General features: G+C 41.0%; 1 protein-coding gene across 4 annotated transcripts in view; it reads left to right on the forward strand.

The window, feature by feature from the left end:
- AGPAT3 (1-acylglycerol-3-phosphate O-acyltransferase 3) overlaps nt 1-26,496 on the forward strand; it is a 91,311-nt gene that overhangs the window by 55,781 nt on the left and 9,034 nt on the right. For all 4 annotated transcript variants that reach the window (XM_030476804.2, XM_030476805.2, XM_030476806.1 and 1 more), the window contains 3 exons: nt 19,078-19,304; nt 23,714-23,883; nt 24,073-24,234. In XM_030476804.2, the coding sequence (XP_030332664.1) occupies nt 19,127-19,304; nt 23,714-23,883; nt 24,073-24,234 (510 nt within the window). In that variant the 5' untranslated portion in view covers nt 19,078-19,126. The remainder of the gene's footprint in view (nt 1-19,077; nt 19,305-23,713; nt 23,884-24,072; nt 24,235-26,496) is intronic.

Raw genomic sequence — 26,496 nt, forward strand, 5'->3', positions numbered from 1 at the left:
CTCAGAAACAACCTAGGAAATCCAGCATAACATCTTTACAACTTTCCCCCTCCCCCCCCCCCCCCCCCCCCAAAAAAAAAAGGGAAATAAAAAATGCATTGCTTTGCTCCGTGAAGGCTGTTGCTCAGGCAGCAATGAAAGATGTGCAAGGGACCACCACAGTAACACTCTCCTGAAGTTACAGGAAATAGTGCAGAGGGCTCACATTTGTATACCCATATATGTCTCCTCACATACACTTGTTCTGATATCAGGTATGAATGTTTCAGAAGATACACTGCAGCAATCCAGCGTATAACGCATAGTGCAAACTAAAGTCTACAGAAATTACAAGACTATGAGACATCATATTTTCTTCTTTGGTCAGTCTTTACTTCCTCAGAGAGTTTGTTTGGTTGAAGTCTCCCTGCAACATGGGACCGTAAAAGAATTGCCCTTTTTCACCAATCAACAAATTGCTTAGCGCATAAATAATGGATTTATCATTCTGTGTGTGCTTGTCATCACTTAATATATAGGGTAAGCTGATAAGAATCTTCTCCTCTAATTTTTTGTGGCTTTTAACTGTCCCATTCCGAGCTCCAAAATGTTTGAAACAAATACCTTTTCTTTTTGTTGCCAGATCCTGTCCTCTTCAGTTTCCTCTTTGGGCCACTGCAGGAGCCCAAAATACTATTGTGCTTAATTTGATTAATTGGTGTACTTTCTATTAGAATTTAAGGTAATTTAACTCTATCTCACTATGTTCTTAGCCCTGCCTTGTAGCTTGAGTGATGTGTTGAAACAGCTGAACTTACCATAAATGTTTTGATTTCATTATGCACTTTGAGTTAAGAGCAAGCTAATTCAGATCACAAAGTTTTGGCTTCTGTTGTATTTTTTAGTGCAGTAATTCAACATTTTTTGAGACATTGAGGGACGGGAGGCCTGTGCTAGACTTGCACTTACATTCAAGCAGTTTTAATGAGCGGTTTAATTTCACTGCCCATTTATTTTATTTGCTTATTGACTGTAATTGTGCTTTGTTATCTTTGTTTCAGGTGTTTGAAGCAATAGTTTAGCACATGATCTCTATCTTTGTCTTCACTTGGATTTTATTAGTATTTCCTATCATTGTATTTTTGGAGTGAATGTGTTGTCTGTTACTTTAGGCAGAATAACCTGGTGGTTCCTCATTTGTACATGCTGGAGGGATGATTTGCACACGCTGAGGGCAGGTCGTTTCCATGTTGGTGGGGAGCCCAGTGCTGCTGGCCCTGGGGATGGTTAAGCGCTGTGGGAAGTGCTGCCGTGTAAATGGTAAACTGGTGAAACATGAGCTTTGAACTCTGCTCCTGCCAAGTTTGGTGCTTGATTTGTGTTTTAATTCAGAGTAGCTCAGCAAAAGACTGCACAACGAGTGCCTGTTAAAATATTGTGTTAAAAGAAGATTAATTTCTGAAGGAGATAAATAGGCAAAAATTAGTAGCCAGGTCATTTGTTAGTGTGGCTGCACCAGTTCCCCAGCCTGAGGGGAGGACCAGAGCAATGAAGAGCAGGGCTCTGCTGCTGGGCCATGCCATCCACAGTGGCTGAAGGGAGGGCCCTCTCATGGATGGGGGACTCTTGGGACAGAAATTTAAAAGATATGTCTCATCGTTCTTAGTTTATTATTCCCGTATCTAAATGCTAGTCCACTGATGCTTTCTCAACATCGTGAGGCAGAGGATCATTATGCATTGGCTGGCAAATCCTTTATCAGGCCTGGGGAGTGCATCTGTTTGCACTGCCATTAAGGGAGGCTGAGGAAGAATGGGCCCGAGCCTGGTAGAGGAGCAGTTAATTTTTTCTGGGTGCACCTGGACAGATTATCACTCGACACGCAAAGCACAACATGATCTATTTCTATATAATGTCTATTATCTGGGTAATGTGCCCGTAATCTATGTGTTCTTGATATACCACCACGTTTGTGTAAAAGCCATTGTATGCTCTGCTGCTTTATTTAGGCAGCTTAAACTGAAGCACTGAGAAGATAGGTGTCCTACATTGACTGGGTAGTTGTCTATGAGATAAGTGGCTAGAGATTAAAACAGCCAATGTCTTCTTAACACACCCATAGCACCAAACCATGGAATTTTAAGAGGTTAGATTATTCAAATAAATAGGAATTTGCAGAGAAGTTGAAGCTTTAAGCAGTGTTCTCATTGTGGATTTCAGGGGGTTGTTTCTGTGCTGTGGCTGCTGCTTGTGGATGTGCAGACATAGAAACCTTGAATATCTAAAAACTCATTACCCAGAGAATTTTGTGACCATGCCCATCTGAGTTTATCCAGGCTAACACAGTATTGCTGTGTATTTAACATCAACAAACCTGAAGAGGTAGAGCTTGATAGATTTTTCAGCCTGCTTCAACTATGGCAATAAAACTTAGTATTGTGCTGTTGAAATACATTTATCTGTGTCCTTCTCCTTGGCAATATGAAACCACTGGCAGGTGGCAGCAAGGATGTACCCAAAATAAGTGGAATCCTGTAAGTTTCATGGAGGTAGCCAGGGAGAGGAGAAAGGGGCTGCTTAAGAGCCTTACCTTTAGGAAATGTTATGACATAAGGTCGGGTATTCTTTGATACCCAGGTCTGTACATGGATGTGACCTTGTAAAAGTGTCAGTCAACACTGAAATACAAGTTTGTAGGGAGCCAGGCTCCTGGAACTACTTGTTACGTTCCTTTCTTCAGCAGGCTGCTGTCTAATGGTGTGTAGCTGGCTACTCAAGCTCTTCTCTGCAAAGCAGATAAATTGTTATACATGAACTAAACAGAGACTCCTATATATTGGTCAGAGTTGGAGCTTAAGAGGAAAAAGAGATAGTAGAGGCTGGAGGAGCAGCTGCCAACACTGCATAGACTGTTTTTTACTCTTGAACACAAATGAAGTCGACCTCAGGGACTTTGCCGATCATGCCCCTTACAGTGGTTGCTCTGCCACAGACCTCTAGTCTGGAAAGGCTGGCACTGTTCTCATTTCAGTGGACGTGTGCAACAGTGCAGTTCCCCAGGCACTTGGTCCCCAACGGGCAATTTGGATGCCCTTTGCAAACAAATTATGTCAGACTGTGGTATGAAAGTGATGTGACTTAACACACTGAAATTTGGACGATACAGTGAGAGAGACCCATCGTTTTAGCACTGGCAAAGAGATTAAGAGTAGCAAAACAAATGCTTTAAGTAATACTTAAACTTGCATCTGCCTTAAGAAGGATGAACTTGCTTTAAATCCAATCTTAGATTTACAGAGCTGGTACATGGAAAAAAAATATGAATCTGTGGCTGAGTTACCTGATAGGGCTGTCTATACTGCAGCTGTGATGTGATTAGCTTTAAAGGAGGGGTAAAATGCTTGTAAGAGTAGCCATGGTAACATAAAGCTCACTGCAGGCTGCAAAAACCACCTGGGAAGTGGAGTGAAAACTCAGGCAGTTTGGACTTAATTATTATTGCTCAAAGTGCATTGCTTGCCTTCCTGTAGAGCTCACTTGATGACATTTCATGGAGGAAAGAGGTCTCAGAATGGTTTCCCATGGTCAAATATAAGGTCTCAGCATCCTTTTTTTCTATGGAGTTTGCAATTGCAGGCTTGTAATGTTACAAGCATTCATTATAAAAATAATAAAAAATATAGAAGAATATAGTTGGGTGGGAACTCTGGAGTGTGCCATTTGAGATTGATGTGGCTTTCCGCAGGGCTTATTTGACAAATAGTTTGGGTTGCTCAGGACTTTGTCCAGTTCAGTTTTGAAAATGTCTAAGGGTGGAGTTTCCTCAGCCTTTCTGGACGACTTGTTCCAGCACTGAACTACTGTTCGTTTGTATGTTGCTAATAGTATGTATGTAGCAGTAGCACAAATTGGTGTCATCTTTTAATGGTTGGAAAAAAAGAAAGGAAGCCTTGGTGAGGAGTAGGATTTGCTGTTAATTCCTTTTGGAAGAAGTTGTGGGAATGTGAAGGGCTGTTGTTAAAGAGAAGTTTTTGATGTTCCCAATGTTTGTGTTTGGGCTTTTTGAGTTAGACCCTTGTGAGCTGTCACTGGGGGAGCATCAGGGCTTGGGCCCCTAATACAGAGGGTGGTGGCTGACACCCGAACATGATGACCGTGGGATGGATCCAGTACTGTCTCTCTTTGCACTGACCATGTTTGCGTAGTGCAGACAGATGGTGAATGGGAAAGCGAAGCTGTGTCAGTGGTTGGGCTTTGTGACTTGATGTCCCAAGATGACTTCGTACATATCCAAAATTTTGGCAACTGAGATGCCTTCTTATTAGTCTGTGTCCAAAAGTGAACGATAGGTCACATTTTCTGGAGGCTGCTTCTTGAGAGATGCCTGTTCCCAAGGCAAAGCAAACATCTGAAGTTTGTAAACCTGGAAGCATGCTGTGGGTTTTCTTTGTTGGCAGCCTTTGTGCCTGGAAAGAAAGGATCAAACCCTATGCAGGTGTCCACAGTTTGGCCTTGTGAATGCGTAGAGCTGATCTGTCATTCTGCGTTAGGAGTCTGCGAGGGAAATCGATGCTATCAGCAGCTGGGGTCGTTCTCTTTCTCCCACTTGTCCTATAGTCTGAAGTACACGTTCATTAGTAATTGTTAAAAGGTGATTTCCACCACACCACTGTCATGCATGTATTCTGTATGCTTTCACGTGGTCCAATTTATTTATAAAGCTAGAAGCTGAAAGCAGGATTTTGAGACATGCAGCAAAGATCATAAAGTGCTCATAGGAACTGTCATCCAGGGAAAGATTGAGGAGACTAATTGGCTGTGTATATGGGAGTACATAAGACAACAAAAAAGTGTAGATATCAAGAATGCATTAACACAGAGAAGAGGATGAAGCTTTGCAGAGAAAATTAGCTAGAAATTATAGTATGAAACAAAATGTCAGAAAAAAATGTTGCTCTTGAAATACAGTAGCCCTTGTTCAAAATTTTTTTGGCAGAAAACACAACTGAGGAAGTGGCTTGTAATGATAGAAAATTGGTGGGGACTTGAGTTCTTGGGAAATTACTGTAAAAATAAAACTTGCAAACCATTAGGATATTGTTTTGTGTCTTGCATACAGAAATAGCATCAAATGCTCTGTACTAAATAGACGATCTTGCTACTTGGTACATGTATTGCCATGGCAAGGGGAGAATTAAAAAGAAAACCTTTGTTGTTCTCAAGAGATCAATAATAGAAGCTACACTTCTGAAAATAGATGTTTACATGGAGAAGGAGACAAGATAAGTAAGGAATATTTTAGGTTTACTATCCTCTTGATGCATCTGAGAACTTTTTGGATTAACCAGCAATTGCTTTGCTTGTCCACTGGGAGTGGATCTGGTGGAAGGAAGCTGATGCACGAGGCAGAGCTGAAGAGAGCTGCGTTGATGTGACGTTTGAGCGTGCAGATGTGGCTTCCTTCCCATACCCAGTGAGACAGGAAAAAGTAGCCCAGTTTATAGTATTTTCTGGCAACTGGTAAGCTCCTCCTGCCTGACTAAATTGAAGTGTCATAGTGGTGACATTAACTATGTCTCTGTGCCATGGTAGTAGCTAGCTATCAATTGATGTCAGAACACCAGATTGTTATTTTACTCTGTATTCAGCAAGTAGGGGGAAAAATGAAAGTGATGAGGATTTCTTCTGACATATAAATAACTCCTGTAGTTGCATGTAGTGAGAGGAGGGAAATAACATGCTAAATATACTGGCATGGAGGTGGAGAGTGATGGATGGAAGACTTGATCACATTCTGAATTCAGACATACAAGTTGCAGGGGGAGCATGGTCTGGTAGTGATGTCTGCTCTCCTGTGCTGCTTTGTTCCTGTACTCCACCTTCTTCAGCCATCGGCATTTCAAGGCTGCTATCTTCCCCTTCCTCTTAGCTGCCTGAGCACTTGCAAATCAGATTTGGACATCCTCCCTGACCTTGGCTCCATGGGAATGTGGGAAAGATGCTGTTCTGAGGGAGGTTTGTGCTCCCCCGTGCATTTCTTGGACTGAACTTACTGTTGAACTCGGTAGTGTTGGTCCCGTGTGTCAGGTTTTCTGTTTTGCAGTTCTGTGGCTCACTTTAGGAAATGTCCCTCCATCCAGGGGAGTGACTCCAAGGGACAGCTGGGAGCTGCACACTTCTGTCATAGAAGAAACCATTCACTGATCTGGAAACAGGAGACGTTTTCTGAATTATGCCTCTTTATACCATATTTAACTTGTGCTTCTTTAGATCCTTTGCTGTTCTTTGAAGGGTGCTGGGTTACTGGTGTTATGAAATTTATTTGGACTATCTAGAAAAAAAAGCCTCGTATTTTGAAGAAGGCACTTGCTATGGCTAAGTACTTTGTTATTTGCCACTTCAGCTAGCCCCTAGCTGGCTAGGGCTCTGGCCACTTGCTGCTCTCTCTTCAACAAGTTTTGGACGCACTCTGAATTTTTTAGCAATTCAGGAATTGTACAAATTAGAGCAGGTGATTCAGGAAAGGGTGCTCCGGCAAATCTTCTGTCAAATTGTTAATCCCTGCATCAAAATACAGAAATACTAAAGTTTCTTACTGAAATAGTTGTAGATTAACTGTTCTTAAAAAACAAACAAAACACAACTTTTTTTAACCCGATTAAACTTCAGAATTAGGGACCTAATGAGAGACTTCATTACCAGATACAAAGCAGATCTTAATCTCAGGTTAAAAGGTAGGAGACAAGGCGATGACAAACTACCTAAGTGTTATTACTCTTTAAATACCTGTTAGTGATTTACCCATAGCATTTATTTAATGCTTTAAAAGTGCCATAGTCAGCATCTAGACATAAATCTGACCAAATCCTAGTTTATGGTAGCAGTTGTAATTGTAGTAGCTTCAGATTTTTTGTATTCATAAAATTGCATTTTCGCCTGTGCAGGCGAACTGTCCAGCTTAGTAACTTCAGAAAGAATGAAGGGCTTTGAAGGGATATTGAATTACTCTGAAAATCCATTCTGGACAGTATTCTTCTCACAAAAGAGAGAAACCACAGCCAGAACATGTTCACTTTAAGAACAGAAGCCTACTATAAGGGGAAAAAACAAGGTGTGAGAACTAAGGAAAGTCTGTCCCCATTTAAAATAGAGACCTCATTTTCTCCCACCTGTTTCTTATTCAGAGATTGCAAGAGGCTCTTTCCTTTTCCAGCTCCCCGTCTGGTTTTCAACTTGGAATGAACTAGCTGAAGTGAAGAAAATAGTCTCACTACACCTTCTAGCTCTGTTGAAACCAGAAGTAATTAAGGCAAAAAGTCTTTCTTCGCAAGAGGTATTGAAAGTTCTTACATTTGAGGGGATAATGTCAGTATCAGCATTTGCTCCATAGGAAAGGCTGAAAATAATAGAGCTGCTAGATGCAGAATGTGATTTCCTGGTGGTTAAATCTTGACTTGACCTCCAGTCAGGTGGGACAAAAGTCCTAGGCTCTTCAAAATAATAAAAATGCCCATTTTCAGCTCTGTTGAAAAGAACTCACTGAGGCAACTTACAGCTTCAACTATTTCTGCGGTTAATTACATGTTTGTAATAGATTATATAGTAAGTTTTGGTCTCAGTCCTCTTTCATCATTGTAAGCAACTGAAGTGTTTAATTATTTTATTTTTATTTAGTGTTTTGGGTATTTTTTAATCAAATAAAAAAAAAAAAAAAACCACAGTATTGTATTTCTGTCTTGCAATAGTTGTTGGTTTTGCCCACCTTCACATAAAGAGGAGGAGGAGTTTGTAAGAATGAGTCTGGGGCCAGCTCAGGTGCAAGGTGGGTTACTGTGCTTCAACTCCTGCTCTTTTTGCTCCTCCTGGCCTGTCACAGCCATGAAAATTGTATCATTACCTGGGCTGGTCAGTGCCAACAGTGCCCCCTGATATTCAATGTGTTTGTAAAGCAACAACAGCAACCTGCAGAGAGAACAGAAGTAGAAGAAACCAAAGATCTACCACATAAAGAATTTCTTTAGCATTTGTGAAGTTAAATGCAAGGCAAGAAACTGTTCTAAGCCAGTCAAGAACTGGGAAGAATTACTTCTTTTTGTCTGTCTTATTTGAAAAGAGTATATATAAAATGTTCATTTTAGCTTTCTTGTTAATGTGTGTTGAATAATCTATGCGTTAGCGCAACAGGAAAAATTCAACCGAAATCAGTTACTTTGAGGAGGGGGAGGGGATTTTATATTCTTGCCATGTTGCCTGAATAAAAGCAAGATTCATGCTTCCATCAAAATGCAAATTTGATCTCAGATTTGTGGGATCACAGTTACTCTGTAGCAGTTGCATAGGTGTGTAAACTGCAGTGGGATGGAATAAATAATGAGCTGGTTTGAGAACATTGATTATGGCCAGCCCAGCCTTGTGGCATTACTTGTAAACCATGAAGTCCATGCTCTCCTGGCTTCCACTTCCTACTCTTTCTCTGAATACGATGTTAATTTTCTGCGGAGCATTATGTCCCAAAATACTACCACAACTACTGGGTTAAAATGAAATTCCTTCAGGCCTACAACTGCTATCCTGGAAATATCTCATGCATGTTATATATATATATATGTGTGTTTATAAATATATATATATTTGTGCATATGTTTAAATAAGCAAAGTGATTTTCAAAACCATGTCTGTGGAATTCTGCCCTACTGTACTGAGACCTGCTCTCAGCTGAAGGGCATTGTTTGGTGGTGAATGTATGGTGCTACCCACCATATCTACAAGACCGCCAGAGCATCCACATTGTGAGCACTAAACGTGGCTAAAATGGATCATCCCCTTCATCATTCTCCTTCTAGGGAGAAGCGTGTTGCTTCCTGCTCCCTTGGCCAGAGATCTGGGGTTCTCTATCACAGGCAAAATGGGGATGTTACCAGTCCTGGGCACAGGAATGGGCAAGCATGTTTTCAGCCATTAAATCCAGCTGCTGCATAGTGAAGAAGTATTTTGCATCTTTTCCTTTTTGTGAGAGAGGGAGGTCTCAGCAAGCTCCTCCTGCGGCTTAAAGAAGAGGTGAGGGATATTGGGGCAGATCTGTGTGGACACTTGCAGGCTGTTGCCCCACTGTCCATTCCCCACCTTTGGCCGGCTGAGACCCAAAAACCTTAAAGCCACATCAGTGTGGTGCTACACACAAACTGGTAAGTCATGGCGTAGCACCAGAGAGCATGAAGGACACAAGCAAGTGGGCAATCGACAGGTGCCTGTAGGGATGTATGCGCTTTACATCTGCAACATCTGAAAGCTGTGTGTTGTCATTAGAGATTTCCCATGCCTGCAGTGTAACTTCGGGAGTAAGTCAAAAGCATGCAGATGATGTGGTTGTTAGAGGTTTGTTGGCTTATTTTTCATGATGAGCATTCAAAACTGTTTAAATATCTTGTGGTGCTGGTGGCGATTTCATTCATTGCAAGTGCAATGGTTAAATGATGTGTGAGCTGCTGCTGGGCTATGCAGTAAGCTCCATCTAGCTGTTGGCTCACACACGTATTCATTCCCTTGCATAGAGAGATGCACAGTGTTTACAGAAGGCGAACCTGGCTGGGAGAAAAAAAAAAGGAGTATTTAGCACCAAGAGCATCCCAGTACTGCTTGGCAGGTATTGCATCCACTATTGCCCATCATCTACCACGCTTGAAATTGGGAAGGGCTCCCTGCTGTTGCACTCAGGGTGAAATTGCAGAGAGCAGCTAGCAGGACAGAAAATATTTGGCTGTCCTTTAGAGAACTGGAGTGGACCTGTTAGACATGTTGGAGTGTGCAGAGTTCTCCAAGAGCTTCTCCCACCCTGCTTTTGTTCGCAAAGCCTGTGCAAGCCAGAAACATCTTCCCAGAACAAGTTCCCAACATCATCCGAAGCAGTTGATGTGCAAACTGAATACCAGATGGGTGGGCAATGTGTGTAATGCTGTGCACAACGACTGAGTGGCATAAACCTGATGTGGCATACAGCAGGCTTCTTGCACTGGTCTGTAACAAAAAGAGGAGAGTGTGACATGAGGGAAGGAATAGGGAGCTGGGGAGCTAGTAAGGATTAGGATCCTGCTTCTCCCTTGGAGTAGTTTTATTTAAAGTGTCAAAGGAGGAGAATAGCTGCCCCCAGACAAACAAAAAGGGCCAGAGCGAGATTTAAAATCTCCCAAGAGAAGGAGCAGGACATGCAGAAGGTGTTTGACAGCCATTTCTGAGTGAGGCACACTTAACTGTCTAGATCCATAAGGAATTTGCAAAACTGGATAATTGTTCCTATTTATTTCTTAAAATATACAGAACATGACAGTGTTCTAGCTCATGTGTTTCAGCGTGGGCTGTGGGCTGGTATTTTCCCCTGGGCTTATTCCCTTTTTCTTCTAAATTGCAGCCTTCCTATATTCTCCCCCTCTGTGTAAGAGCCAGGTCTGTTCCTGCTGTGTCTTGCTATGCTAACAGGCTGGTGGGAACAAGGTGAGAATCCCCTTGCCCTGGGTCAGTGGCTTGTATCTCTGTGCATGGCTGCAACAGGGAGGTTGACTTCTGTAGTGCTGCAAAGAAAAGCAAACACATGGCCCTGTGTAGCGTCCAGGAAGAGCAGTCAGCTCTGGGGAGGGTGTGGGACCTCTTATTGTGCTCTTGGATGGCTTGCATCCTTTATTGCGGAAGCTGGTGCATTAAAACATGTATGTTAACTTGCAGTTTAGCTTAGCCCTGCTGCAGTAGGGCTTCCTCAAGTGCAATTGCTTTTTGGTTCAGGAGACGAGAATTTAAAAGCTCTTATTTATTTGCCACAACTGTTGAATTTTCCACTAAAGATGAAACCAAGAGTAAAGTGTGTCTACCAGCCTTTGGTTTTAAAAATGAGGCTAATTCTGTGAATATGCAAATACACATAAAACCCATCCATATCTTATGAGATGAGGCAAACTTATGAAATTATTATCTAATCTAAATTTAATATGCAATTAAGGTTTTGTAATTATAAATTTAGGAAGAATTAACTTTGTGTTGTTTATACTGAAGCAAAAGCGCCAGACTGGAGACTGAACCATGACAAATGGGGAGAAGCAGCATGCAAACACCTACAAGCAGTTGTAAATGGCATACTATAATAGAAACTATCCTCGGATTACTAAACCAGAAGGCAATGTTTGTCTTCCTGAAGTAAAATCAAGTTACATGCATGTACGGGTTTTGAAGTAGTGGGACACCTTCATTGGAAAAATCAATGAAGAATCCTGCAGTGTCTTGCAAGTACAGTGAGTCTGTTCTATGGAAAACATGATGTCAGCCTAGTTCAGTGATATTCAGCCGTGACACTGAAGTTGTCTGGGCTGGCTTTACCCAGTGAACTTGTGACAGAATCTCTCTGCTTTCTCTCTTGTGAACAGAAAATACAATTGTTTTCTTCATCAATAGAAATGCTTCCAGTGAGAGAAGTTTCTCAAACAGTTCTGCTTCCTTATGTTGGTTGTCTTGCAGCCAGCAGATTTCTAAGCAAGTTCATGTCAGTTATTTGATCTATTTGTTTAAATAGCTGAGTTAACTGAATGTATATGCTGAGGAGAAATTGATTTTGTGCACACTTGCTCTGGAGGTTTTTTTATGTTCCGAGTATAATAAAAAGAAATAGTTGAAATTAAATTTGGAAAATAGCTATTTAAATATTGCTCGTGTTTTCAGCTGTAATATTGTAGCAACAAGTTAGAAAAATACAATTTCATCTCTAGCAGAGGCATAAGCACAGTGCTCTCCGCAGCTGGTGAGGAGTCTTAATCATGTCAGTAACACTTTCTATAGGGCAGGGAAGCGGGAAAACTGCCCCTCAAGTGCAGTGATGTGTAGTAACCAGAGCTGGTTTATCCCCTTCTGGTTCCATTGAGTTGTTTGAATGTTTTTCTTTGCTTTGTTTACATATTCTATGGTCTTTGTCTACAAAATGCAAGTTAAACAACTCGTTATCTTGATTTTTTTTTTTATTATTATTTTTTTTTAGAGCAACCCGTATCTTGATAAGAAGCTGTCCCTCATTTTAGAAGCAGGAAGGAGCAAATGCTGGGGCTGAAGTCCTAGTAGAGTGTGGGCCTCTTCAGGATCTTCTCTATAGGGTGGGTGGGTGTTCTGTGATAGAAGGTTCTCCGAGCACATAAGGACCTTCCCACAGTGGGGCCATGCCCCAGCATGGCATTTGTGGGGTGACAGGATTACTTGCTGTGGTCACTCCCCAGTAGAGCTTGCTGGTACACAGAAACTGTTCAGGTATGCATTTTATTTTAATGCTCCATTTTATTTAAATGCTCCTAAAGTTCAATTGGTAAATTTACAGTCTTTTAATGATAAAATTAAAGATTTTGACTGAAGGAATCATGAAGAGGGACTAGTGTTTCTGTTGAGGATTGTGTGCTCCTCATGTGATTGGCATTGTTCTGAGTGACCATCACATTATGCCTGCTGGAGTTAATGCCTACACTTTACCTACAGCAGAAGAATTCCTTATGCCTCTTACATGACAGTGAATGTCAGAGCAATGTGCACAGCTTTTTTTTTAACCTTGAAGTGTTGGCATCTCGCTAAGAGAACAAGTCAAGCAAGCCATGTAGTGATAGGACAAGGGGGAATGGTTTTAAACTGAAAGAGGTTAAATTTAGATTAGATATAAGGAAGAAATTCTTTACTGTGAGGATGGTGAGACCCTGGCACAGGTTGCCCAGAGAAGCTGTGGCTGCCCCATCCCTGGCAGTGTCCAAGGCCAGGTTGCACAGGGCTTTGAACAACTGGTCTAGTGGAAGGAGTCCCTGCCCATGACACAGGGGTTGGAACTAAATTATCTTTAAGGTTCCTTCTAACCCAAACCATTCTATGATTCTAAAAGGCTATGTGATGAAAATAGACTAATCTCATCAAAAATCTCCACAGATACGGAGCCAAACCTGTTGATACTAGTGAAAGTTTCTTTGATTTGGTGGACGTCAGATTAAGACCAAAGTAATGAATATGTTTTGGACAGATGATGGGGATAATCTTCTGCTTTTGACCTTTTCTAGAAACTGGCTGTGGTGCTGTGTCAAAGATAAGTTTAACAACATTTTAAGGAGTAAATTCTCATCGAATTTCATGACAGTAACTCAATAACGTTTTCTTCCTTTTGAGATGATACTCCTCGTTCTCACTACTCAGAAGCAAAGTTGCATCTTTGTGACCTGAGTCGGAAAGGCTTGAGGTCCTCTTCCATACACTTCAATTTCAAAAATTCATGACAAGCAGGATTTTTAATCAACTTTGAATCAGCCTTTCATTTCACTGAGGGATGTGCATGGAAATTAGACTGATATTATGTGAGAAACTAAGATAATCTTCCTGTCATGCTTAGGTTTAAAAGGCTAGATCTGTAGTAGACGGTTTGTAATACTGTGTAGGATGTGATCGAATAGTTGTCTATTTTTACAGCATATCTGGAGAATCCCTAGCACAGACTGTTCAAGTGTATACCAAAACTGTTGTTACACCTTATTTCCTTTCATTTGCTTCACTGACTCACTGCTGTTGATCTAGCCTACTTAGCTGTGGTTGCCAGTGTTTCTTCTAAAACTGTGCTTCTAAAATAAATCAGGCCTGACTGGAGACTGCTTTTAGTGGTGCAGTGGCAGAGTGGAAAGGAGCCTTGGGTTGCTTTTTTGAAGTCTGGGGCAAAACCCTGGGTAAATACTCCATCTGTTGGTTTTGTATGGCTTCTGCATCTCGTGGGTCTGGTTCCCAAATTCCTCATCCCAGAAAGAGATGTGATACAGCGCAGGAAAGTGGAAGACTATCAGGTACCTGCTTTCTTCCTGAATATTTTCCTGTTTCGGGATATTTGCTGAGAATAAATATATCACTACGCTTTCAAAAGCTGGTAGCCACTACTCTTTTGTATTTTAGCTAGAAAAGTATTGCATATTCTGCAAGAAAAAAATATTTTAGAGATAACTGAGGTAATCTCTTCTATGCATTGAATGCAGTTATCATAAGATGATCAACATATTTTTGTGTGGTGTGTCTCAGAAACGTCCAGGAAAATAATGTGCTGCCCCTAGGGCAATGTAGTACTTCTGAGGGATGCTAAATAACCAGACTGGGACCTCTACTTTTATTTATCCACCAAACAGGTATAGGCAGTGGCATTGAAAGTTCTTTACATCTCTGCCTCAACTGTTGGGTAGCTGGTTGGTATTTTGGAGTTTTCTGATCTCGTAAGGAGAGGTGAGGGGAAAGATGCTGATGCTAGTGATTTTCATAGCTGGTTTTAAAAGAGGAGTAGCCTGAGATGGGCCATCAGAGAAATCTGGAGGGAAGAAAGTATACTGAGAGGAGTTTTTGTCACCTCCTGGCTACTGCTGTTTGTACCTGTCCTCCTTGTATACATGAAGCAGCTCATAAAACAAATGGTTCTCATTTTGAATAAAAATAGTTTTTAATTTTCCTTGTGTGTTTTCAGTGAGCAGAGTTTGTAGAATTCTAAAAAATAGTGAGGAAATTCTTGATGAGACATGGCCAACAAAATGCCTTTGTGTACTGCTTCTGACTTCCAACATTATTAGCCTTTCTTCATAGACAGGGCTTGCTAAGTTTATACAGACATCAAGGAGGCTTACAAAGCTCAATCTGAAAAATGCAGTATTTTAAAGGATGATGGTAAAAGGAAGAATTCAGTATTGCAAGGGTTTCACTTAATTCCTCAAATAGCAAAAATGAAGTAGGTAAAATACCAGAATTCAGAGTAAATGATGTCTGTAATTAGTTTCATAAATGGCGATAAATATGGCACGGTAGAGTGGAAGCAGCTGGAAAATGGCAGCATCGTGCTCAGAACAACTGAAGGCAAAAGGCTAGAGATATAAGTACTGGCTGCCACAGTTTTTGTTGTTGTCAGACACATTAGTTCTCACTGAGTTAAAATATTAGGATCAGCAGACCGATTTCTAATTTCATGCTCATATTCCTGCAAACCTCATGAACTTCAGAGGAACTGTACACACATGGCAGCAATAAATTAATTAAAACCTGGAGTTCAAGCTGGAAATACTATATTATAGAATGATTAATGGCTTAATTTTTAATTTTGAGTTCATAAATAACTACATGTTTCATGCAGTGGATGTAATGTGCTCAGTGCACGTTGTGCATCTGGGGGTTTTTTAACCTGATTTTTTTAACGAAATGTGGCTGATGCAATTACACTGTCTCTGTTATTCTTCCTTCTAATGGCTTTTGAACTTGGTGACACATTTTAGCAACATTTAACAGAGAGCTAGAAATCTCAAAGCAGTTTAATCATTAGAACTTTCATGAATGTGGAAAGCTGGGTAAAGGAAAAAGATTGTATTTCTCCTTTTACTGAGAGGCACATAGTGTCTTTTGCATACTAGAGAACCCATGTGGACACAGACCCTCAAGACACAACTCTGTACTCAACTGTATTGGGTTTGCATGGTAAGGTTTTGGTAGCAGGCGATGCTACACGGGTGGGTTTTGTGAGAAGCTGCCAGAAGCTTCTCCCATGTCCAATAAAGCCAATGCCAGCCGGCTCCAAGAGGGACCTGCCACTGGCCAAGGCCAAGTAAGGCACTAAAATGCAATGGAAGTGTGCTGTTTGGTTTGAGCTGTGTTTTACACTAGTTCTATCCTGCAGCGTGGCTATGAAACGCAAGCACTGGGCAAGGATATGAAAGCAGGGAGAGTACTAAAGTTGCCTGCAGTTCTCAGTGTGGCTGCACAGGAGGAATGGGAGGTTTTGTGGTGAAAAGTCAATACTGTGAAGTTACAAAGTGCTTCAAGAAAAGAAAGGAGAAACAAAGATTTTTATCACCAGGTCTTTGAATATGCACAAGATATGGGTATACTTTAAAAAAAAAAAAAAAAAAAAAAATCGTGGAGACTTGCTGTCTTAAACTAAGGCAGATGTTTACTTCCTAAACACTTCACTTAACTGATCTTAATGTATGTGTCGGATGCAGAAGTGTTGCTTCTCCTCATTCCAGCAAATACTGATTTCCCCATCCTCTCCCCAGCCTGACCATGGGATTCAGCAAAACAGCTGCTGACTACCCTTTGCCTGTTGGCCTCCCCCTGAATTGCGTGGCTGCCCTACATGGGCAGGAATGCAGAAAAGTAAAGAATTCCTGGGTTGAGGTTAACTTCTAATTATCGTAAAAGTCAAATATGATTAAGTGAGGGATTGGCAAAAGGGAGACCGGCAGGTTCTGTATCCAGCATTGAAGCTGGAGGGATCAGACAACAAGACTAACCCATTTTTCAGTTGTTCCCTGTCCATTTTAAGAGGACGTGCAAGTAAAGCAGCTGTGCTTTTTATGGAGCAATTGGGCAAACACTGTCCTTGGAAGGTGCCAGAGAGGAACCAGCTATGCTTTGGTTGCTGTTCTCTTTACCCTATAGCTATGCTGGAAAGACTTGCAGTGCCCAGATGCAGAGGTTGCAGTGAGCCCAGGTGCAGGCATATGAGGCGGCTGAGTCACAGCTCTGGAGTCCCATCAAAGCGAGGTGGTGCCCAGCCTGTGGGGCAGGACACTGGCACAAGAGTGAGAAGTCCTGTTTTTCCACATGTAATGAAGCTGGAGAAGCACCATGCTGCAGTGTCTCTAGCTTTCTGTCTGGTAAAAAGGTATGTGTCCTTTTGGATCTGTAATACAGCAATGTCCTTAATGTAAGGGACAAATACTAGAGTGCTCCAGACTTCACTCAAAGCAAATAGGCCATGGAAGTGGAGCCAAACCATTTTGTTTGAGGATAATACTTGACATTTCTTTTTTTCCTCATGCCATTTGTGTGTGCTCTGGGCCCTTGTCTGGGAGGGGCCACGCTGTGCATTGAAAGGTAGTAAGTACTGGTCTAATGCCTGAGATTGAGGTTGTCATCAGCAAAGCTGCTTGCAGGTGGCTGTACAGAAGGCAAGTAGAGATTCAAAAAAAGGGGGAATTTGTTCTTTTCTGGTTTGTTTGTTTGAACTGTTTTTTTGAGAGAGACCAGATGAAGAGAATAACTCTGATCTTGGAAGCAAAGAACATGTTGTTGAAGGTTTGGCAGTACTTAATAGAACGTGCCAGTGGAAAAGATAAATGAGCCTGTTGCTGTGTCAAACAGCAATGTCAAACACCGGATACCATGGCTGCCTTCCCATACAGTGTGTGTGAATGCTGGTACAGTGTTTTGGCTGTATGACGCAGCTGTATCCTGCAACATTTTGGGAGGGGAGAGGAAGGACGGCTCCACTTATTTTTAAAAGACAAGTCTCTGCTTCCCAACAGTTGTTCTTAAAATAATTTATTAGTGGAAGAAATGTTTCTTCCATTCTTACAGGAAAACATTGGTAGAATTTAGACTCTTCATCACATGCTTCAATATCGGCTTATTCAGCTTGCTTGGCTTTCTGTGGTAGGCATAGTACTGGCTATATTGAAACAGACTTTTTTCCCCTCTGCAATGTGCTTCTGAAGTGGGTAGATTACTGATGATGCAAATAGATTTTAATTGTGCAAAAGTGAGACACTCTGTGCCTTGAAAGGCAATACCTGATTTGTAGATGAGACAGTCAAAAACAAGCTTTCACAAGTAATATTGCTGTTGAGTTTTATAAATAGTACCATACTGTAAGCGGGTGGCAAATGGAAATGGTTTTGTTCCTCACAGCTGGCAGGTACTTTGTTTTCGGGCATCAGGAACTTCTGCATCACCTTCGAATGTTTGGCTTGTCAAAAGTATTTCTTACCATTTACTGGTTGGTCTGGTCATTTGCAACGCTTGTAAAAGCTGAGCATAAACACTTGTTAGCAAGCTTTTGCTGTGGCAGAAAATCGGGGTCATACTTTTATTTTTGGGGTGAGGCATTGAGTCTGTGGTTTGGGTGAGACATTGAGGTTGTGGTTTGACAGCCTGGTTGGCCTAGTCGTAGAGATTCTTGTACCTAGCAGGTCAAAAAGGCCAGTGTCAGATAACATGGGGTTTGTAATAAACTTGGTCTGGTGGCTTGGTAAATAGGTTTTATTGGGTTAACTTTGTACTGGCAGATTTGTATTGGATCAGACTTGTCTGTCTAAACTACTGTGACTTTCTGCTCGTTCACACATTGCCTGTCTTTCTGCACCTGGTATAAATATGGCACATGCTCAGAGTTGATTTGGTGGAATCAAGATTCTGCACATAAGCCCTTTACAGATCAAATTTGTACTGCTATGTAGCCTAAGGTTTTTCTGTTATTTTACCTTTTTTCCCCACACACTATCTGGTATATTTGATCATGGAACTGTGGCTTGACAAAATGAGAAGTTATTAAACTTGCTTCAGCATGGTTTTGGATGTAGGAATATAAAATTTCCATTTCCATGCCTAAGTGTTTGCCAGAGTGACACTCTTTGTGACCAGCCTTGCTCTTTTCATCACAGAATTCACTGCAGGATGAAGAGCCTGCTCCCCAGATGGACTGCTGTACTCTTCTAGTCAAAGCAAATGCATAATAAAGTCTCTGCAGCCCCCAGCAGCCCTTTCTCAAGTGCTTATTTGGGAAAAGTATGTACAGAGTGGTGGCTTTGAAGGCAGGCCGGGAAAGCATTGGTCAGTTTATGCTGCTCCAGAGGCTCAGTATGCCATTTATTGGGAGAGGGGGGCTAAAGCTCCTGTTGCAGTTTAGGGACAGCAACCTCTAAAAGCACAGCAGTCACTGTGCAACTTGTTTACCCATCCCAGCTCAACTGCTTCACTGTGAGTGCAGGGCTCTGTGTTCCTCCCAGCATTAAGTCCAATTATACGATCTTTGTTTGAAGAGTGGTGTGAGATTCATCTTCAGCAAAAAATAATCTTCTTAGTGGGCTGTAAATTGAAAATAATGATTCCTTCCTATTTTTGGACGTGACTTGCACAATCAACAGTTTATTGCGTGAAGACCTGAATGAGGCAGGCTTCGAGAGCAGAGTGCTTATTGGGTTGGGTTCCTGTTGTTGAAGTTGCACAGGCTGTTTCAGGGCTCTCTCTTTGCCCATCCTCAGGGCTTGCAAATCCAGTCTCCATTTGATTCTTCTCTTTCTCTTTCAGGACAATTATTCTGAGTGACGGCCCTTGCAAACGCTTCTGAGTGGTTATCATGGGCTTCATTGCCTTTCTGAAGACCCAGTTCATAGTTCACCTCCTCATCGGGTTTGTCTTTGTTGTGAGTGGACTGATCATTAACTTCATTCAACTATGCACACTAGTCCTCTGGCCCATAAACAAGCAGTTTTATCGCCGAGTAAACTGTCGCCTTGCCTATTCGCTTTGGAGCCGTGAGTATGCTTGAAGGGGATGTGAGTGCTGGGGGTGGAGAGTGGAGTGGGTTTTGTTTCTCTTTTTGTTAATTAAAGAAAAATGTATGTATACATATGTATATGTATATACATAATGACACAGGAGAGAGAGAAGTGATAAGTAGACTCTTTCAGAGAAGTTCAAAGCAGCCACCTTTTCTGAAATACTGGGAAAACATATAAAAATCAAGGGACTGGTACATATTGTCACTCTTATTCAAAAAAGTGTGAAATAAAGCTCCTCCCCAATCCTGTCTTGACTGGTAGGAATTGCTGTCTCAATACCATCTTCATCCAGCATCAGAGGCTGTGCTAAGTGATGGGGAAGGCGGAATTCACAGAGACTGCCTCAGGAATTAAGCATACATGCCATATTGACCACTTACTTAGGAGCCCAAGTCAGCTGTGTGGTCTGCAGAGGGAGATGTCTGTCTTTAAGTATCTAGTGTAGTTGCCTCTATAGCTGGACCGTGTGCCAACTTCAGAGTCCTCTTACACCCTACAATGTCCTTCTCCGATGCCAGTATCTCCTCTTGTGAGCAATTTGTCACTCTTTTCTTCCTCTGCCCATGGGACGGCTCTACAGTGAGTGCAGCTGCTTTGCTCTCTTCTTTCAGACCTTTGCAAAACTTCCCTGTGGATGCCTTTTTTTCTTCTCATGCAACTTAACAGGGGATTAGTTTTCTGAAATGAATGTTTAGAAGGCGCCTTAGTCCAAATGTCACCTCCTGTTTCAGCAGTGAATCATCTAATTCGTTTCCATTCTCCATCTCCTCCCAGTATGCATGGCCGCTTACCTTAGCGCTCAGCATCTAACTCCCACTTTGGGTAAATGAGTCACCTAAATGAGTATTTAAATTAGAGTTGAGCAGTCCACTGACATGCACCCACAGTTCTTAAATCATGGATGTGAAGTACTATCAATACAAACTCTCCAAATACCTAGTTCAGTTTATTTTTAAGCTTCTTGTCCTTGTCCTTCCTGTTCTTTCTGTCCTACCTATTGAGAATGTTGTCTGAGAAGCACAGGAGAAAGGAAATTAAATAGAGAGTGACAGGCAAACTGTCAGAAGAAAGTATTGTGATGGAGGAACTTAGAGGTAGAAACTTCAAGATTAGCTTGGTTGGAGGGGAGTTGGGGGTATATGGGATTTATTTTTTTATTTGCTTGTAAGACTTTCTCAATGTGATTTTAAATAATCTAGAATCTGATCTCATCTTGAAAACTATTGTTGCACTAATAGTTTGACTTTTCTGAGAATCTGAGCTGCTTGTGCCTGTAAGGCTTGTAGGTTCAGACCCTTGATTTCTACAAGTTAGAATTGTGCACAGAAAAAATCACGTTTTAAATGCTGTTATATCTTCTACACACAGGAAATAACTTATAGCACTGTTCAAAAAGGTTTGGAGAAGCTGAGTAGATAATTGGGTTGTACCTAGGATAACCCCTTGTGTATAGCCTATTATAAATTAAGTTACTGAGAAATTAAACTGTGAAAATTACTGTAATAAATGTAATATGGGATTGCAGAGTGCTGATGGTCTGTAATGGAAGAGCTGACAGAATAAGCGCTTCAATTGTGATTTATAACGAATTAAGTAAGCCGTGTAAATGCAGCAGTTCAAATGTTGCTATTCATAATGAAATATATTTCATTATGTGGAAGCCTTTTGCCAATGAACCTCTAGATTGGTGTTCTTTTCTGGATGCTATGTTTTGCTTGCTTACTCCAAGCTGTCTAGTTTTCGGCTGAGCTGAAATTGGGATTGGTGTGCAGGGGTAGGTATGCAGGTGATCGTCTATGTGGCTGTGTACTGTAGCCAACTGAAAACCAGGCTTTATTCTTACTCTTTTCAAATACATGAAGTACAGCTTCAGAAGGAGGAGGAGATAGACTAGCCAGTATTCGTGGCAGATGTTTGGGGAGAAAAGTGTCAGGCTCTGGCCACAACGTAAATAAACCCTTTGCAGCACATCTAATTCGTGACGGGTAGTCTGTACTTCAAGCTCCCCTAGATCAGCTCGTTTCAGATGACTCATGCCTTTGGAGAGCGCAACGCCTTGGGTTTAGTCTGATTGCAAAAATAATCTCTCAAATGTTAGTTAGTACTTTAAATTGCGAGGTGCACTGTGCCTTGTTTGCTTTATTTCTGGGTGGTGTGTAGGATCCCTGGATGAAGGACAAGGTTTGCTGTAGCAAGGTGTTGCTTGTCCTCTGCAGGAGGTATCCCAAGCAGCGCAAGTGTTACCATCTGTTTGTTCAGAAGGATGGGCTTGTTGTAGCAAGGATCGGTGCCACACAAAATAGCTGTAACCCGCACATGAAAAAAAAAGGAAATAAGCCCACTTCTGGTTATAATTACATCATTTATCAGTACACTTGTAGAGGACAGTCTGTTTCCTCTTATTATTCCTCTGGCTTATCAGCTCTTCTCTCTCAGTATGGACTCTGGCAAATCTCTCAGCAAAGCTTCCTCCATTATTTTGAAGTGAATGGTACTAGCAATGTTCTGCAGAAAATCATCCACACCTGCAGATTTTTTTTCCGATTTTGAAGAAACACCCACATTTTATTTTATTTAATATAAGAAAATGCAGCAACTGTAGCAGGTACTGGAGATGTTTCTCCTTAGTACATGGATGGCAATGGAAAGGGAAAATTGCTGAGTACCCCACTGTATTTGGTACCACTATTCCATTCTCCTGGCCACCACCTTGGTGGAAGAGCATACCTTTCAACTGAGGACACTCTTGCTTGTCCTCTTTCCCTTTTTACTGAGCTGGGATAACCAGAGCAAGGAAAGGTAGGTGATCACATCATTTGCAAAGGAGACAAAGCTGGAAAGCAATGATAGAAACCTCTAGTTTGGTATAAACTATGATACTGTCTTTCCTCAGCTGTATTTCCACTTGACTGGGGTTATACTGTCTTGATCAGCAAGTTGCATAACTTTGTCATGCCTCAAAAGGAGTGAGTCTTGAAAATGATACAGGGAACTAACCCACTAAATAAGTGGCCACACAGGGAATACAAAGTGAAAAAACGTAATACTAGAGAAGCTGTGTATCTTTGTCAGACCAGAATTGGTTTTCCCTATCATTCATCTAAATACTGTGTTTGCCTTCTCCCTGATGTGGTGCAAAATTGGACCCACTCTTGTTTAGTAGTATGGCTAGATTACACTGCTGTGATCCCACTGATCAGAAGCCCTTGTGTAGGGAGGCACTGCCTCATTTTGCAAAACCAGGGCCTCCCAACGGGAAGTTGAAATACCACGTGGCAGAACCTGACATAGAAAATGGAGCAGCGCTTTCCCTGCAAGTTTGTCATAGTAATGAGAGAAGATTTGGAACTTCTTAACTGCCGTATTTGTGCAACCAAATGTTGATTGCATCCATATCTCATTGAAATGAGAAAATACCAATGACTACAGTTTGCATGGAAGCAAATCTTCCTACTTGGAGAATGAACTATTCTCGTACTTTTTATGGTTGTCCCATGATACAAGCAATGCCTTTCATCTGCCTTGTTGTGCTGAAATGAGAGAAATAGGCTAACCATAGCAACTACATTCAGTGCGTGCTGAATTTAAGTGGAAGGAGTTTTTAAGATGAAAATAGGGGAGATGGAAAATTAGAAAAGTGGGTAACAAGGGAAATGTTCAGGTAGAGTAAGAGAGATGCTGGGGTATTGAAAAGCTGGAGAAGACAGAGAGGAAAGGGCACATTCTTTCTTTGCAGTAAAAGAAAGACACAATTTACCATTCCTGTCTTTGCCCAGGTATTTTGATAAATTAGCTCAGTTCTCTGGTGCTTCTGACTCTGTGTTGATCACCATTAATACAGAACGATTAGATTCCTGTGTTCTAATATTAAAATCTATTGCAGAAGATCTATGTCACTGTATCCCTTTAAAAGCCCTTTATTGGTCTGTTTACCTCTATAAAGCTTGTTTCATGTTGAATAAAAGCATTAGGCTGCATCTATGCATAATTTGTATTCCACCTGGGAGAAACTGTACTCATTTAGTGGAGCAATCAACAGCTCAGCTGTCTGTTTTCAGGCACAAAGTTCGGGGTTTTTTTCCAGTGATGATGAAATTTCACATTCATAATATAATGCCCAAACTTGTCACTGTTAAAAACTTGCTAAATTATCCATAGTGTATATATCTAGTGCCCTAAATATTGCTTAAGGATGATGATGTGATTTGGTCTATACCTATCCAAGCTTTCACTTTGTGTCTACTGGGTTGGATTGAAAAGGTGATAGTGGTGTTGGGAATCAGAGGAGACTAGGCACTGAATGGGGCTGGAGATGAAACACTAAATAGCTTTTTGTAAGCAGCACCCCTGACTCCTCTCTCCGTCTTTGTCATGTTTGTTAGAGTTGGTAATGCTGCTGGAATGGTGGTCAGGCACAGAGTGCACCCTGTTCTCAGACGAGGCCACGGTGAACACCTTTGGGAAGGAACACGTCATCATCATCTTGAATCACAACTTTGAAATTGACTTCTTGTGCGGCTGGACAATGACAGAGCGCTTTGGAGTGCTAGGGGTACGTGGGGCCATGAGCTTTCTCTTCATCTGGAGTCAATTTAAAACTCCTTTATATACAGTTTCTTTGCATTTGAGTTTCCAGATATAACTCCATCAACTGTTTATCATCTTAATTTTAATGTCCTTGATCTCATTGAACAAATCAGCAAATGGCATTTTTGGATTGTTGTTTTTGTTTTTCTCCAAGAGTTCCAAAGTCCTTGCTAAGAGAGAGCTACTATATGTGCCCCTAATTGGCTGGACGTGGTACTTCCTCGAGATTGTTTTCTGCAAAAGGAAATGGGAAGAAGACAGAGATACAGTTATTGAAGGATTAAAACGCTTGGCTGATTATCCTGAATATATGTGGGTAAGTGTTGAGTTCCTCCTCTAGTATCAATTGCTAGAAGTGAAATGGTGATTGAGGTACTCAGTGGTACTGTAGCCTTATGTATAAGGAGAAGGTCTGCTCATGGCTTTCTTCAAGTGCTGTCAAGGAAAACCTTTGCTCTGAGGTCTTTTGGATATGCTGGTAAAGCTTTTGGGAAACAGTTCAGAAGATTGCCTAGATGTTTAGAAATTTGATGATAATTTATATATCAGGCTTGTGTAATATTTGTTAATTTTATCTGAACTTATTTTTACATTTAAAACAAAATAACAGCCCATAATTGACTAGTAAATCTATATGGCCTTAAGCTACATTTTCTGAGGTAGGCTAAAAAACCGTTAAAACAAAACCATCTTTTCTGGAGAAGTGAGTGAATTTGGGTGGGGGTGATGCACAGACCATGGATTTTGATAGGAAGTTCTTGTTAGCCTGTTCATTGATCTCTGAAATTACAGATTTCTCAAAAGGTCTCTATGAGAACACATGGCAAGATTACATCTGCTTTTGCAGTGATGCTTTTCCTTTTTATTTTGACATTATTTGAGTCAAGGGTGAAACATTTATGTTTCATTATGTGCAATGTTATTAGCTTTTACTGCAGCAACATAGTAGTATAATCAACCTATTAACTTTTATTTTTGCTTTGAATGAAAACGTTTTGATAAATTTTCTGGTTTGCTTTTATAGTAGTGCTTGTAACGTACAGTTATTTGGCTCATAAAACATTTTAAGAGGCTTTTTCTGTGCATTTTAAGTGATTTTTCAGTATTATCCAGTACAGCTTGTTAAAATGAATAGTGAAATAGTAAGCCTTAACTAGCACATTGTGAATGTGTCATTTGTGATTTTTTTCTATCATTACAAAGATATAAAAAATAACAATCTGGAGAATGTATTTTAAACTACTTAATTGCTTGAATATACGGATACGAACTGCATTTAATGTATCCTCCTGATTAGTGCTGAAAAAAGGAGTAAGAACCCAACCAATTAAAAAATCTCAAGACTGTACTTTAGTTGCAAACCTATACATTTTAATGATTCTATGATTGAAAACCATGGACAAGTCTCTAGAGAAAACAACTAGAAAATGTAAATGCAAAACATAGTTAGCATTGATTATTTAAATCAAGACTTCCTGCTTGGCAATTTAAATAATGAATAAAATTGACTTGAGTAAATCAATTTCATCATTTTTGTGCATTCTAAATGCCATAATTAGGGCTGTCTGTGCAATCTGCATTGGGGAGGTCTTTCTCACACATGCACTGCAGTGCATAGTCTGGACCTCTCTTGCTTATTTGGTCCAAAAGGATCACTGCGCCATTGAGTAGAAGAGGGTGAGAACTTGGTATAGAGGAAGGAGCTTGCATTGCAGGCTGAGGTTGAGATACTGGTGTTACTCTCTCTACCTTGTGTTGTCCTCACCACTTGGTGGTGGTTGGTCGGGTTTTCATAAGGAACATGGCCCGAAGGGCCACGTGAAGATTGCAGGATCAGTTCTTGTTCTCTCACTGTGCTTCAGCAGGTCTAACTCTTGTGTCTATGGCTTTGTGGTTCTAATGGCGCAATGGGAGCTTGCACTTTTCAGAAAGGCCAAGGATAAACAGAAATTCACCCTAGGGCCCTCAGAAGAGCTTTGTTTGTCTGCTCTTGGCTTTGCCTTGCTTCTGGTCTCTCTCTCAACTAGAGCAGAGGCAATATAGAGGCTGGAGGATAGATGGTCGTTTTCTGCTACTTGAAGTCAGTATGGGAGGGTTTAAGTCTTTAGTTTAGTTACTCAGGGTATTGCAATCAGAATAGTGTCCTACAATATGAACAAGGTGAGGATTTTAGAGAAAAGTGCCATTTTTTTGTGAACACAACTGATACAAATGAAAAAAAAAAATCAGAAAAGCTTTCAAACAAGTCTTGCCTTCAGATGAGTAATTCTGGTTGTACAGTACAATTTTTAAATGAGGTGGCTAGTGATTAATATGTCTTTTCCTAAAGTGGTCATGTACTGATATTTGGATTGCTTTTTCTGATTTGTAGATTAGTCCATCACCAGCCAGCCAAGGCCTTCAGAGATTTTTCTTTTTTTTTAAGTAAAAGTCTCAGGTATAACCATATTTAGACTTTTTGTCACCTTGAATTTGGTACCAGTGTTGTTAAACATAATTGTAAATGAGTTGCAAGGTGGTGATTATGCCTAATAATTGATCAGATGAGACAATTGAAGTGTGTGTGCACATGCATGGG

Source organism: Strigops habroptila, chromosome 2 (assembly GCF_004027225.2).
Source record: "Strigops habroptila isolate Jane chromosome 2, bStrHab1.2.pri, whole genome shotgun sequence".
NCBI lineage: Eukaryota > Metazoa > Chordata > Aves > Psittaciformes > Psittacidae > Strigops > Strigops habroptila.